General features: G+C 41.2%; 1 protein-coding gene across 1 annotated transcript in view; it reads right to left on the reverse strand.

The window, feature by feature from the left end:
- The window catches only part of HYDIN (HYDIN axonemal central pair apparatus protein), a 285,840-nt gene that overhangs the window by 104,920 nt on the left and 165,497 nt on the right, over positions 1 to 15,423 (reverse strand). Inside the window, 2 exon segments of the mRNA XM_087971902.1 lie at positions 9,979 to 10,152; positions 13,236 to 13,406. Coding sequence (XP_087828028.1) covers positions 9,979 to 10,152; positions 13,236 to 13,406 — 345 coding nt within the window.

A 15,423-nucleotide genomic window follows, 5' to 3' on the forward strand; every position in this document is an offset into this window, starting at 1 on the left:
TCCTTTCACATGACCCCAGGGTCAAACATGTCAGGAACACCTCAATCTGAATATCTAAACATCAAAGCCTGCATGTCATTATATGCACAGTATATCTCTACTAGTAGACCACTAACAATGTGGACTACTGTTAATCATTGTACTGAATGAATAAAATAAGATCAAGAAAATTCTTCTAATACCTGAAAGAAAGATATGAGAATTAGGGCATGGTTTGCCTATGTCTTAAAGCAAATCTGCATCTCTTCCACTCAATGGCCTTGGAGGTCCAGAGCATATCACTTCTTGGGTATGTTTGGTGTCCTCCTGAGAAAAATGTATAGTTCCCAGCTTTTGAGTTCTTTAATCTCAAGTATTGAACAAAACCATGGGTCTGGCACTCCATTTATGCCTCCTGTGATAATTATTTCCTCTGCAATTTCTATTAACATTTTGGAGTACTGTTAATACAATTGTCCATACTTTTATTTGTAGCTTAAATGGATGCCAGCGTTAAAATCTTATATTTTTTCTAAATGTCAGGATTGAAATTCCTCCTTTGTCTTGTTCTGTTACTTCCCCAGAAGGTGATTTAAGATAAATCTTAAATCTGCTATTCCATTTTTTTCATCTTTTCCAATGCTATATATTCCTGGTCTAGTTTCAATAAATTAACATGGTTTTGTTTTATGTTTTTGTAGACAAGCAAAATTGGCTTTGAATGTTTTCCTAAATATTGCTTTTGTTTATGAGGCAAGTTAAGTTCATATGCACAGTGAGATCAATGCTGTTTTGTCCATTTTTGTTTTATTTTAATACTGTAGCTATACCAGGTTTCCCTTTTTCATCTCTAGCACCCTTCTTAGTACTAGGAAGTTCCATGAGTCCAGTGAAGTTACTTTTACATATAAAAGGCCTGTTTAATCATTCTGATTTTTAATTTCCAAGAAGACTTTCATAACAAACAGAATTTTCCATCTCTGTTTGATTTGCTTGAGTCTTTATGAAAAGGACAAGTATTTTCCTTTTTTCTTAGCATTCTAGGAGAGTAATCTTGAAAAACTTGAGTTTAGTTGCCTTCTATACAAATAACAGATAATCAGAGTTGGAAGGGACGTTGTAGGTCATCTAGTCCAACCTCCCGCCCAAGCAGGAGACCCTCACCATTTCTGACAGATGGGAGTCCAATCTCTTATTTATTTTATTTTTATTTATTTATTTTGTCAAGCAATTATAAGATAACAGGTATAAGTATAAACATAGTTGTGAATACATGAAATGAATACATATAAGAAAAATAAAAAGAAACAATAGGACAGGGATGGTAGGCACGTTGGTGTGCTTATGCACGACCCATACAGACCTCTTAGGAAAGTGGTGAGGTCAATAGTAGTCTAAGGTTAAAGTTTTTGGGGTTTGGGGAAGAAACCACAGAGTCAGATAGAGTATTCCAAACATTGACCACTCTGTTGCTGAAGTCATATTTCCTGCAATCAAGTTTGGTGCAGTTTACCTTGAGTTTGTATCTATTGTGTGCTCTTGTGTTGTTATGGTTGAAGCTGAAGTATTCATTGACAGGTAAGACATTGCAATGTATAATTTTATGTACTATACTTAGATCAGACCGAAGGCGTCGTAGTTCTAGGTTTTCTAGGTCTAGAGTTTCAAGTCTGGTGGCATAAGGTATTCTACAATGAGTAGAGGAGTGGAGAACTCTTCTTGTGAAATATTTCTGGACTTTCTCCAATTTATTAATTTCAGATACGTAATGCGGGTTCCAGACTGATGAGCTTGTATTCAAGTATTAGTCTAGCAAAAGTTTTGTATGCTCTAGTTAGTAGAGTGATATTACCAGAGAAAAAGCTACGCAGAATTAGGTTTACAACTCTTAATGCCTTTTTGGCTATGTAGTTACAATGGGCTCTAGCACTTAGATCATTAGAGATGAGTACTCCAAGGTCCTTGACAGAGTTTGGATCATCAACAAGGTCTTGACTATTCAGCTTGTATTTTATTTTCTGATTTCTTTTGCCAATATGTAAGACAGAGCATTTATTTTTTGAGATTTGAAGTTGCCATTTGTTTGACCATTCTGATACATAGTCGAGGTCTTTTGGAAGGGTAGCAGTATTGTTGGTGGTGTTGAATAGCTTTACATCATCAGCGAAGAGAATGCAGTTGCTCTTAATATGATCACAGAGGTCATTTATGTAGAGTATGAAGAGAGTTGGTCCTAGAACACTGCCTTGGGGGACCCCATTGTGGACAGGTACAGAATTTGATAGGACGCTCCCAATTTTGACCATTTGTTGTCTGTTTGACAGGAATTCTTCTATCCAGTAATGCAGGTGTCCAGAGATACCATAAGATTTTAGTTTTAGGAGTAGTTTATCGTGTACCACTGAATCAAAGGGTTTACAGTAGTCTATGTAGATTGTTTCTATTGCTTTGCCCTGATCGAGTTGTGTAGTCCATATGTTTTTGCAGTGTAAGAGTTGCAGATTACATGATAGTTTTTGCCTGAAACCAAATTGTTTTTTAGAGAGTAGGTTGTTTGTCTCTAAGCGGAGGATAATAGATCGGTTAATAATTGATTCTATGACTTTACAGACAATGCAGCATAAAGAGATTGGTCTGCAATTTTCAACTAGGCTGGGGTCTCCCTTTTTGAAGATGGGGATGACCGTGGCTTGTGACCATAGGTTTGGCAAGGAGCTGGTCCAGAAAGATTTTTCAAAGATTATGCTTAGAGGTTCGACTATGGCAGTGGATAGCTTTTTAAAGAAGTAGGCACATATTCCGTCCGGTCCAATAGATAGAGATGGTTTTCGATTGCTAGTGCTTTTTCAACATTGTCTTCTGTAAAATCGATATGTATTAGATCATTGTAGTTGTCAGTGGTTCGACTAGGAAATATTGGGCATGATCCATTGCTGTTTACAAATACTGAGCCAAAGAATGTGTTAAAGATGTTGGCTTTAATGGTGTCATCATTGCAGTCTTTACCATTAGGTCCTTTCAGGGGTGGGATCTTCTTGAAAGTCTCAAGTGATGGTGCTCACACAACTTCTGAGGGCAAGCTGTTCTATAGGTTAATTGTTCTGTCAGAAAGTTTCTCCTTATTTCCAGGTTAAATCTCTCCTTGTTCAGTTTCCATCCATTATTCCTTGTCTGGCCTTCAGGTGTTTTAGAAAATAGCTTGACAGCCTCTTCTTTGTGGCAGCCCCTGAGATATTGGAAGACTGCTATTATGTCTCCCCTGGTCCTTCACTAGACTAGCCAAGCCCAGTTCCAGTAACCATTCTTCATCTATTTTATTCTCCAGTCCCCTAATCAACCTGGTTGCTCTTCTCTGTACTTTTTCTAGAATCTCAACAGCTTTTTTATAGTGTGATGACCAAAACTGGATGCAGTACTCTAGGTCTGGTCTTACTAAGGCTTTATAGTATTAGTATTAGTATTAGTACCTCACTTTATCTTGATTGCATCCCTCTGTTAATGCAATTTAGGATTGCATTAGCTTTATTGGCGGCAGCTGCACACTGCTGGCTCATATTTAGCTGCTTGTCCACTAAGACTCCAAGATCCCTCTCACAGTTACTGCTATTAAGCTTGGTTTCACCCAGTCTATATGTGTACTCTTGGTTTTTCTTGCCTAAGTGTAGGACTTTAGTTTTCTCTACATTGAATTTCATTTTGTTAAATATGGCCCAGTGTTCTAGTCTGTCAAGATCCATCTGGATCTTGAGCCTATCTTCTAGGGAGTTAGCCATTCCTGCCAGTTTGGTATCATCCACAAATTTGGTAAGTTCCCCTTCTATTCCCTCATCTATGTTGTTAATGAAGATATTGAAGAGTCCTGGGCCTAAGATGGCACCCCACTGCTTACTTCCCTCCATATAGACTTAGACCCATTAAGGACTACTCGTTTGTTAGTCTGTTGCGAATCCATCTGGTGGTGGTGCTATATATCCCACTTTTTTCTAGCTTACCATAGTAGGTTGTAGTCTACTTGTCAAATGCCTTGCTGAAATCTAAGTATATTATGTCCACAGTATTTTTCTGGTCTACTAATTTAGTCACTATGTTGAAGAATGAAATAAGATTGGTTTGGCATGATCTGTTTTTAACAAACCAGTGCTGACTGCTAGTTATTACTTTACTTGTTTCTAGATGTTGGCAGATTTTTTAATTATCTTTTCCAGTATTTTCTCGGGTATTGAGGTTAGGCTGATTGGTCTATAGTTTCCTGGGTCTGTTTTTTTTTTTCTTTTTTGAAGATGGAAACTACATCAGCTCTTTTCCAGTCCTCTGGTAGTTCCCTGGTGCTCCAGGATTTTTGAAAGATATGGTGCAGTGGTTCTGAGATGACCTCTGCCAGCTCCTTTAAAACTCTGGGATGTGATCCATCAGGTCCAGGTGATTTGTGTTCATCAAGATCAGACAGGTGTTCTCTTACAATTTTTTTGCTTATTTTAACTTTTTTTTCTGGTCTGTCTATTACAGTTATATTTTTGGTGAGTTGAGCTATAGTTTGTTTTTGCATGAAGACCAACGCAAAGAATGAGTTCAGCAGCTCTGCTTCCTCTCTGTTGCTTGTTACTTTCTTGCTGTCTTCTCTCCTTAGTGGACTGACTGCTTCCTTTATTTTTTTTCTTGTTATTTACATGTTGGAAGAAACTTTTTTTTTATATCTTTGACTTTTGTTGCAAGTCTTTCTTCGTTCTGAGCCTTTGCTTTCCTGACTTCGTCTTTGCAGATTCTGGCTATCTGCTGATATTCTGCCTTAGTTGTTTGTCCTTCTTTCCATTTTTTGTACTTGTCCCTTTTTTCTTCCAATTTGTGAGAGAAATCTTTGTGCAGCCATGCTGGTTTTCTCTTGGATTTCTTGTTTTGCTTTCTCAGTGGCATTGTGCTGGTGTGGGCTTCTATGATCAATATTTTTCAGAGTTTCCCAAGATTCTTGAGTTGTTTTTCCCTTTAGAATTTTCATCCATGGAATCTTTCCCAAGTTCTCTCTGAGTTTATTAAAATCAGCTCTTTTAAGATCTAAGACTCTGGTGTGATTATTTTTCTGCCTTCTGCACAGAGGTGGATTTGAAGCTGTACAGATGCAGATAGATAACTCAACAAAACGACCATAACAAATTACATTTATTGGTTCATCAGGTATCCTCATAACTCACGTTTGTGATGAAGTTTTTCTTTAATGACCAATCCTTTGTATATCTGCCTTGTAGTAAAAGATGGTTATCTCCTAACACATTTCGTAGCGATAGAAAGAAGCTGCCATCAGTTAGAGAGTTCAGACAAAAGTGAGGAAAACCTCCCCCCAACCCTTCGAGGGTCAATTTAGTGACCAATCAGGATTACAGATGTGGCCATGTGACATGAACTACATTTCCCAGGATACCTTTAACTACATTTACCACGATGCATTCCCTTAAGGGGACAGCTCATAATTCCTAAGTAACTATCCAATTCCCATAGACTGGCTGGGACAGCACACTCCCTGCCTGGAGGTTGTGCCAGGAACGCTGCTGCCTGTGGATTGAGTGTGGCAGTTGTCGTTGATGGCATATTGACTCGTCAAGAAGTCGTTGTAAGCACTGGTGGGCTAAATTGCTTGGCTAGCAGGGTGTGAGACGTTGCGGTAGAGTTGCTGGTGCTGGGAAGAGAATCTCGGACCTTAGTACGTACAACATCAATTGGGGAAGGTTTGCTGTTGGTGGGAAGTGAATCTCGTACTTTAGGTCATACAATGTCAGTCGCGTAACTGATATGTAGAGTCTGTGGTTGAGATTCATCCCTGTGCTTCCCTGGTTGAGGGAGACTGCTAGGCAATTGAGGCGGTTCCATCTGCTCATTTTGTAGCGAGAGCTGCTCGTCCACGTAGGCTTTGACCCGTGTATCTGGGCTCTCTTCTCTCAACTGTTCGAGGGCAAATCGGAGGGAGGTGTTGTCGGCCATCTTCTGCCATGTTGCGGCACATGCCATCTTTGTTGAGGCATCTCTTTGCCGTTTGGCCAACTCCAATTTGGCCTGCGCTTTGGCCATTTCTGCCTGTTGTCTGGCCTGGGCTTTGGCTAGTTTTGCCTGTTGTCTGGCCTGGGCTTTGGCTATTTCTGCCTGTTGTCTGGCCGCTATTTCTGCCTGTTGAGCCACTATTTCAGCCTGCTGAGCCGCTACTGGCAGCAGAGAATTGGCGCGAGACATTGGAAACTGCCTGTGATCTAGCCGATTTGGGATGGAGGGAGGAGGCTTTCTTAGAATGGTGGGAAGAAGCTGCTTGTGATTGAAGACCTATGTCAGATGTGGACTTCTCCCTTGGTATTTGCTCCTTCTGTAGCGCAATGAGGAGCGTGGCCTCGAGGGAGTTTCTACCTTCCCAAACGCTGTCTTCGCGTTCTTTGTTTGCCTCCTTGAAGCAATGAGTGTTCCTGGAACTCTGGGTCTTCCAGGTTCGACTGTATGTATTTAAACTTATTTTCACTGTCTCTCCACCGTGCGAGGTGTTCCTCTAACTCCTTCTGCATCAGGAAGAGGCTCTCGAAGGGCAACTTGCTTTTGGGCGTGTCACAGATCTTGACCAGCTCCGTCCATGCATGATGGTGATACTGCCTTTCCCAATCCTCTCTGAAGCGTGTCACCGCGGGTGAGGTAAGCTTCCTATGCTGTCTGAGGTCGTAGGCCTTCTGAGGTATTGCGGCTTCTCCAGAGGGTTGGACATCTAAAACTGGGTGTCAGGAATCAGCTCCACGTTTACAACAAGGGTGGATGGAGGAATCAGGTCTTCTGGTACATCAGAGACATCTGTCATGGCTGAGGAAGTTGCCATGCTTGGCAAAGGGAGAATTTTGGAAAATTTTAGTGGTTTTCCATGCAATTACCTTTTTTGTACTAGTGGGCACTGCAAGCAGGTAGCAGCTGGATTTAATACTTGAGCATGTAGGTGGCACTGCAGAGTCTGGGCGATGCTAGCAGAGCACACAATATGGCCACTTCTAGGGTGCATTGTGAGCTTGTAACACAAGGGGGCACTAGAGGTTGCATCGCGAAGTCTGAAGACTAGAGGGCTGAACGCAGAAATATGCGTAGTGTAGTCTGAAGACTTCAGGGCCGAACACAGAAATATGCCTATTATTGTCACTTGCTTCACAAGGTGGCAGCAGAGGGTCAGGAAGACGCTGTTGCTATGCCCATGTTAGGTTGCAGTAATTCTTGGGACATTTGAATTAAATTGATTAAATTGTCCACAATAGTTTCAGGGAGATTTTTCTTTGAGCCCCAGATGTAGCAGTGGGCTGAAGAGAAAAAGAGGGGGGAACTTCCTTGCCCACTCTTGAAAAAAGGAAAAAAAATGGTAAGAATTCTTTAACTTCACTGTAAATTTCTTCTTGACCACCAGATGGGGTATAGGCTGCTTTACTTGAGTCTGATTTCTCTCTTTAGGGGGTGAGCCTCATGGCTATGAAGTTTGCTGATTGCCCAAAGGAATTTATTGCCTACTTCAGATGGTGCTGCAAGCTAATAGTTGAGTGTCAGCCGATTTCGATGGAAGGGAAAAATTCATTAGGAAAAATACTTCAGTAAGTTGCATGCACTGTGGCTGTGTTATGCTTTTATTTTTTTATAAAGAGAGGAGGAGATGAAGAAATGTTAGGCTTTTAAACAAAAGAAATTGCTCCTTGAATTATTTTGTTCAAATAGCTTGCTTGAATCAGCCTTGTGACTTGGGGGGAGGAATGTACTCCATTGCTTTGAAGAAGGTCCTTCACTAATGATTTATGACCCCCCAAAGATCTTACCTTTTCCAGATAAGATCTTTGCTGAGGTAGATTCCCAGGAATTTAAAGCAGGAAACTCTCTCCACACAGCCCCCCTGATGTAAAGTGGGGCGGGTTCCTCTCTCTTCTTCTGGAAGTCTAACACCATCTCCTTTGTCTTGATGTTTAGGTGCAGATTGTTTTCTAGGTACCATGAGGATAATTTTTGAACCTCCCCCCTGTACGCTGTTTCATCTCCACCTGTAATGAGACCCAATATGGTGGCATCATCTGCGAACTTAATGGTCACAGTGAATGGGTCAGACAATACACAATCATGTGTGTATAGTGAGTACAGGTAGGGACTGAGCACACAGCCCTGTGGGGAGCCGGTGCTAAGCTTCAGTGAGGTGGATGTGACAGACCCAGCCCTCACAGTTTGTGGTCGGTCCCTCAGAAAGATTTTGATCCAGTCGCAGATGGAAGAGGGAAAATCCAAGTCATTCAGCTTTTCAATAAGGATGCTCAGCAGGATAGTATTGAAGGCCGAGCAGTTTCCAGGTTTCTCCAGATGGCTCGCTACAGAATGTAAGGCAGTAGCTATAGCGTCGTCTGTCGACCTGTTCCCCCTGTAGGCAAACTGATGTTTGTCAAAGTCCAATGGGATGCATTCCCTAAGGTGTTGGAGAACCAGTCTTTCGAAGCATTTCATCACTACAGACGTTAATGCAATAGGTCTGTAGTTGTTTAGGGAGTTAATTGCTGTTTTCTTCCGGACTGGGACAAAAGTGGCTGCTTTCAAGCATGAGGAACACAGGTTGTTTGCAGGGAGATGTTGGAGATCCTTGTCACTTGTTGGCACTAATTAGTCTTTACCACTATCTAGCTAATTAGTCTTTACCACTATCCCCAGCACCACATTTGGACCTGCAGCTTTGCAGCCTTCAATGCAGCCTTCAATGCAGTTCTCACTTGGTGTTCGTATAAAGTGAGTGGCTGGGAATCAGAAAGCCAGCAGGCAGAGGCTATGTGATGACGTGGCACAAAGGCAACACAGTCACATAAGCAAGAAGAGTCCCTTTAATACCTCCAACTTTGCCCCCAATATCCAGTTACCTTCGGGTGAAGAAAAAAATCTCCCAAGAACAGTCTTTATGTGGAAGATATTCAGTCCGAAAACAAAGTACATATAAACTGTAAATAAAAATCCACACAAACCACACTGCAGCAATTAACTGGACAGGGCAGTATAAGGAATTGCAGACTTCAAAGGCCAACAAAACACACACAGTTGGGAAGACGCCAGGAACCCAGATAAGCCTCGACAATAAAAGATAACTCACAATTTGCTTCCAACAAGTTGCTGTGTGCAAATTCCCTTTTTAAAACTGTGTTCCTAGCTGCAGCTAATGAAGGGAATCAGGGCCTTTTCCTCCCCCGTAAGCCACGCAACTCATGTTGCTCCCTTCTCTGTTCCTCCCTGCATGCCCTAGGATAAAGAGGGGGTGGGCCTGGATCTTCCTCTGAATTCCCTCTGCCTTGCTCTACCTCTACCCTGCTCTGCCCAGGCAGACTGTGCCCTTCCCCAGTTTCTTCCACAGCCAACGGAGCCACACTCTCACTCCCTGTCAGCTGCTTGGCCAACCCCTTGGAATCAGATTCCAACAGGGGCATGACAGGTTATGGGATCTGGTCTTTTCACTCATAGAGAACGAAGATGTTCAACTCCTCTATCAGCGCTGACCATGTTCCTCGTGTTGCCCTTATAGTTAGTTAGGTGCTGCAGTCCCTGCCACACTTCCTTTGGGTTGTTATCTGCTAGATGTTTCTCCACCTTATATTTGTATTGTTGTTTTGCCATCTTAATGCCTCTTTTAAGGTTTGCCCTGGCCTCTCTATATATGTCCCTGTCCCCTGCCTTAAAGGCAGAATCCCGGGCTCTCAGAAGTGTACGTACCACGGCAGTCATCCAGGATTTACAATTCCCATAGATTCTGATGCACTTGTCCATTGTTACACTGTCAGTGCATTTCAGACTGGAGGAAAGGATTACATTTAAGAAAACTGGAACACATCTCTAGAATGCAAGCGTTTAGCAAAAGTTGACTCTGAAAATTGACAAGCTTCTTGAGAGAAGCCAAAACCACAGACAGAGGTTAGAGGGGAGGAAAGCAAGGTTTGTTTGGAAACATGCGGTCATGCCGAACTCCCCAGAACTCATTGTCTTGCTTACCACCATCGTCGTTTTCTCGCTGGGCCTGCTCAATAGCAGCTCGGATGCAGAGTTCCCGTGCACGAAGCCCTGCTGAACTACTGCCATCTGAGATGGCTTCCAGGACCACCGAGTCAATGGACAAGCAAGCTGCACTGTAGTGTTTCGCCAGGACTACAGCAGCACTAGTCTTCCCTGGGGAAATGGAAGATATAAAAGTTCTCAAACACAGATACACCTGGATTCTCTTGCCACCATAATTTAAATAAATGAATAACATACAATCAAGACTTAAATCTTGATTCTATGTTATTGATTTATTTTAATTATTTTAATAGTTACCCATTTTAAAATGATGACTCTTAGAAAGTAACAATACATAAAAAAGCAAAACACAACATAAAAATAAAAGTAATGGTTTAATCCTGGTGCTAATTCCAGTTTATCTGGGTGCTGACTGCTGGTAGGGTGGCATTCTGGTCTTTTTGTTTTCTTTTTAGCTTTTTCATGGTCTTTTGAGTGGTGTGTGAATGTTGTTTATATCTACATACCTGTTAATGGCTGATTTGTCTGAGTGCCAAGTTTCCAGGAATTTCCTAGCATTTTTTGATTTAGCCTGGTTTAGGATAATCGTTCTCAACCTTTTCTTCAACATGGACCCCTTTTAAATACTTTTTGTGGCCACAGACCATGGCTACAGACCTCCAAGATTTAACTGTAGATTTAAATTATAACATTTCCTCAAGCCTCCACACACACCCTGTGATGACATTGAGGTCTCGCAGGGGTCCATAGGCACAGGTTGAGAACCTCTAGTCTAGGATCCTCAGTTTTCCAGTTGAGACTATGGATGAGTCTGTCCATGTGTGATGAGGTTAAGAAGTTTTCATCATGACTTCTGATTGTTAATATGCTCTGCTAGTTTCTGCCAGTCTGTCCTACACAGTGGCTGCTGCAGTCCCTTATGCAACTATACGTATGTTGTAACAGCTAGCACTCAAATACCAGTGGTCCACACTTTTTTGTTCAGGAAGATGGCTCTCTCATTGAGGATTCTGAATTCTGGAATTATTAAGGATTGTGACACTTGTATCATTTCTGAACTCTCAAAATGGCTACACAAACTAAGCATTTTTTCCAAACTGGATTTCAGAGAAAGCTTATAATTTCACACGCAGATTTAGATTCTGTCTGAATATTAGAAAAATCATAATCCTAAAATTTGAGAGTAGATCCATTAATCAGAAGAATGGTGGGTGAGATATGTTCAATCCAGAGGTGGACAATCATCTGCCCAGAACTGGGATTCCAACACAGAGAAGGAAATTGGGACTAAAGGGGCTTTCACCTCTAGGACTCCATTTTGCTCTACTCCATTGTGGAATACTCAGCAGTCTCACTTTTGCTTGTGAGGTCACTCTTGAAGGGCAGCTTTTGTTGTCAAACTATTATGCAGCTAGGACAATAGGAAAACCGATTTTTGTGTCAGGTTCCACAGGTGAATGCAACTAGTGGTCTGGCTGGCTGCAGGGACCTCCAGCCCTGGCCAGGTGAACAGGGCAAAGGTCCCCTTGTGTAGCTGTATCATTTTATCTCCAGGAGGACTGAAGACAGGATAATGAATATGGCTAGTATAAAAGGTCTTTATGTTGCACAGGGAATGTTCGGAGAAATTAAGCATGGGCTTCCTTGTCTGTTTAGGCTAGAGATTTGTGGTCCAGAACTTAAATTATTCTGCAAGTTCAGATCAAACAACTGTTTTATCTCCAAAGAGTTTTTCATAGACAATCAAAACCAGACCCTATGTGTATGAAATATTAAAAAGTATTTAAGTGAGACACAAGGAGGGGAAAGTGTAACGGGATGTAAGAGGAATCTTGAGGAACAGAAGGCAATGCTTAGACAAAAGTGATTTGATCATGAAGAAAAAATTTTCAGCCCCCCAAGATATAATTGTTTCCCACTGTAACCCTGAATGAGATTATACTCCTCCATTCCAAAGCTGGGGCACAATCGGGGGGTTCTCGTGGACTCACATAGGAACTGGTGGTAGCTGTGCCAGGGGAGCTTTCGCATAAATATATCTGTAATACATGCGTAGCAGTTGTGTACATCTTTGGATCAGGAGGCACAACTCATGACTATTTGTGCCTTATTTACTTCCTGCTAGAATTATTGCAATACGTTCTACATGGGGCATCCCTCAAAGAGCATTTGAAAGCTTCAGCTGGTCCAGCATGTACTGTACCATATTATGGCCATGTAATACCAAGCCTACATCAGCTGTATTGGCTGTCAACTCATAAAATATTTCTCTGGTCTTTTAAAGTTGCCAGCAGAAAGGGAGGTGGGGAGCAGTGCAGCAGCTTGCAAAACCGAAACTGCATTCCATAGATAGTTTTCAGGCGACAGAAGTTTCTGCGCAAAATTCTAACTGGAGAGCATGATTGATGACTCTTGGCTATATAAGGTGGCCATATAAATTGAATAAATAAATAAATAAAATAAAAATAAATCAAAATTACATTACATTCAATATAAAAGCCAGCAAGGTCCACTATGCTCAGAAGCCACAAGTCCCCAATCAGAGGAACCCCACCACTGTTCCTGACAATCAAGCCCAAAATGACACTCTTTCTTTACAGCAAAAGACACAGTTAATGTCAAAGTTGAATAATGCTGAGGTCAAAGCCTCATGCAGGAGAATATTAGGTTTCCTCGGGCAACTCAGATTGGTCTGAGAGGATAAGGCAGCCAGTTTTCCTCATCAGGTGCCTCAGTGTTGAGCTGAAGATACCATAAAGGCCACATAAAGTTTGTCCCACAGGTGTGTGGAATATCTTTCAGTTTGATGTTAAAATATAGTGGTAGAGTGTTGAATAACTCTGTAAAGCTGACTTGCTCCACTGTATCATTGTTCTGAATCAGTCAATTAATTTACCAAAAAAATGTCTAATTCAATAGGTGCAGGGACAGTTAGGAGGTTAGGAGACCAGCACTCCTAAAGTTGAAAAACATTATATCATAACAAAATCTTGTTAAAAATCACATGCATTTAATATTTTATATGAGGTGAACAGGACATTCATTTTCAAGACTTAGGAAACCAAAGCCAAATTCTTAACATTAAATAAAAGAACTGGCTACCATAGAAAAGATTGAAAGAACCAGAGGAGTCTGTGGAAATGGCCCAATCTAATTTCAGGGGGCACTGCTTGGGGCAAACAGCTATGTCTCTCCATACACATACCTCTAGTTCTCCAAGAAAAGCCATTTACCTGTAAAGGGAGCTCCATGAATTATAATAGCAATACCCCTACGGTTTCTGGCAGCGCGTCCTTCTGGAGTGATATCAATGCCAAGATGGCGAGCAATGGCTTTAGAAACAGGATTGTTGTCTAGCTCTCCAACTGCTTCCTTATGCTTGTTGAGGCTTTGTTGACTCCCTGCTGGAAAAAAAATTGCATTGTGGTCAACCAGGTAGCAGAACCCATGTCAAACATTCCTGAGGAACTTCTGAGGAGATTGTTTTGGTGTGAACTGGGTTTCTATGAAAACTCCCTCCCTAAAGGACAAATATCTGCTTTTCCAATTTGATGAAGAAGGCACTGAGCAGGCCAGCAAGATGAACCAGCAACACCCACTCAAGAAGTAACTGCATTCCCAGCTGACTTGATCTGGCTACTTGCAGCTGTCAGAGATGGAAAATGGGGAATATCCATCATTTGAGCTTGAGATTAGGAGAGGAGAGGATAGATCTCTGAAGAAAGAGAAGCCACATTTAACAGAATCTGCAGTATTGTTCCCAGTGCTGGTCCTACATTTACACAATCCCAAAAGAGGCCTCTAAGAATTTATTCTTATTATTTGCATAATATGTACAGATGCAGAATAAAAAATGTTTCCTTTGCCTCATAACATTCATCCATTACCTTGCCTTTTCCTTCTCTGTGCTGTTCACAGGGGAAAAGAAGCAGCCTGAGTAACTACAGGTCAGGCAATTAATTCTGATAGTGGGCAAAATACTGGAAGAGAGTAGACGGCAATGAATTTGTGAACATTTAAAAAGGAATGCATTATTTGGCAGGAACCTGCATACTTTATCAATAATTAATCATATCAGATAACAGATAATCTGATCTGCATTTTTCATAGTTTAGTTGATCATAATAATGTAATATACCATGTCTGGACTGATTTTCCCACAAGATTCTAGTAGAGAAGATGGCAAAATATGGACTAAACTATGTTATCATTAGATGGATGCAGTTCTGGATAAAAACTCATACTCGGTAAATATACATCCTAAATCTTTGTCATATTGGAAGGAAGCGCTGAGCAGCAGATAGTAGAGCCCTCATGCATAAACTTGCATGAGGATTATAGAATAGAATTGCCCTATTGGGGAAATAGCCATGACTATAATGGACAGTAGGAAGATTCAGGATCACCAGAATAACAAGACACAATGAGGAGGAACTAGCACAATGAATTTCAAGAGGAAAAGCACAAAGTTCCATATTTGGGTAAGAAAAATCAAATGGATGAATCTAGGATCAGAGGAATCACATTATACATAGCTGTACAGTATATATATAAAGAATCGGGGTATCTTGACTGAACAGATTGGACTGCCATCTGTCAGAAATGGTGTAGGGTCTCCTGCTTGGGCTGAGGGTTGGAGTAGATGACCTACAAGGTCCCTTCCAACTCTGTTAATCTATTAAAAACATGATACAACAATCGAATGCACTTGCATAAAAAGCAAATGCAGTTCTAAATGAACAAAAAGTTAAGAATGTCAAAATCAGTAGGAGTCATAATTCTTCCTTTTCTGCATTAAGTTCCTTTTCTGCATGAAGTTTCAACTAAAATATTGTACCCAGTGCTGGTCCTACATTTTGAAAGAACATTAATTGAAGAACAGAACAATAAGAGGTGAAGAAGGAAAAACTTAAGAGGAACAGTGGTGTGCATTGGGTATGTTTCCCCTGGAGAAGTCTTCCAAGAGATAGATAGCAGTCTTCAAATATACAGAGGGCAGCCACATGAAGACAGAGCAGAATTGTTCCACTAGATTAAAGAAGAAACAATGGACGTAAATCACGAGGAAGCAGATATGGGTTGATGATCAGGAAAATGTCTCTAATAGGAGCTGTTCCATAATGAAACAACGTACCTCAAGAGAGGTGATGTATTTGCTTTACCTTGGAGTGCTTAAGCAGAGGCTGGAAGGAATTTGTTTGGGGATGGGCTATGGTGGATTTCTACAATGAGTACTGTAGAAGGTTGGACACGATTACCTCTAAGATCCCTTCCAATCTTTACATTCTATGACAAATCAGAATTCAAATAAAGCAATACGAGCAATATGTCACCTGAACTAGGAGATGAGTGGCAAGTAAATGTGATGTAACAGATGTAACAGATTAACAGAGATGAAAGGGACCTTGTAGGTCATCTAGT

The sequence above is a fragment of the Notechis scutatus genome, chromosome 9 (assembly GCF_049901735.1).
Source record: "Notechis scutatus isolate UNSWTSFEM ecotype Mainland chromosome 9, rNotScu1.2, whole genome shotgun sequence".
NCBI classification, from domain to species: domain Eukaryota; kingdom Metazoa; phylum Chordata; class Lepidosauria; order Squamata; family Elapidae; genus Notechis; species Notechis scutatus.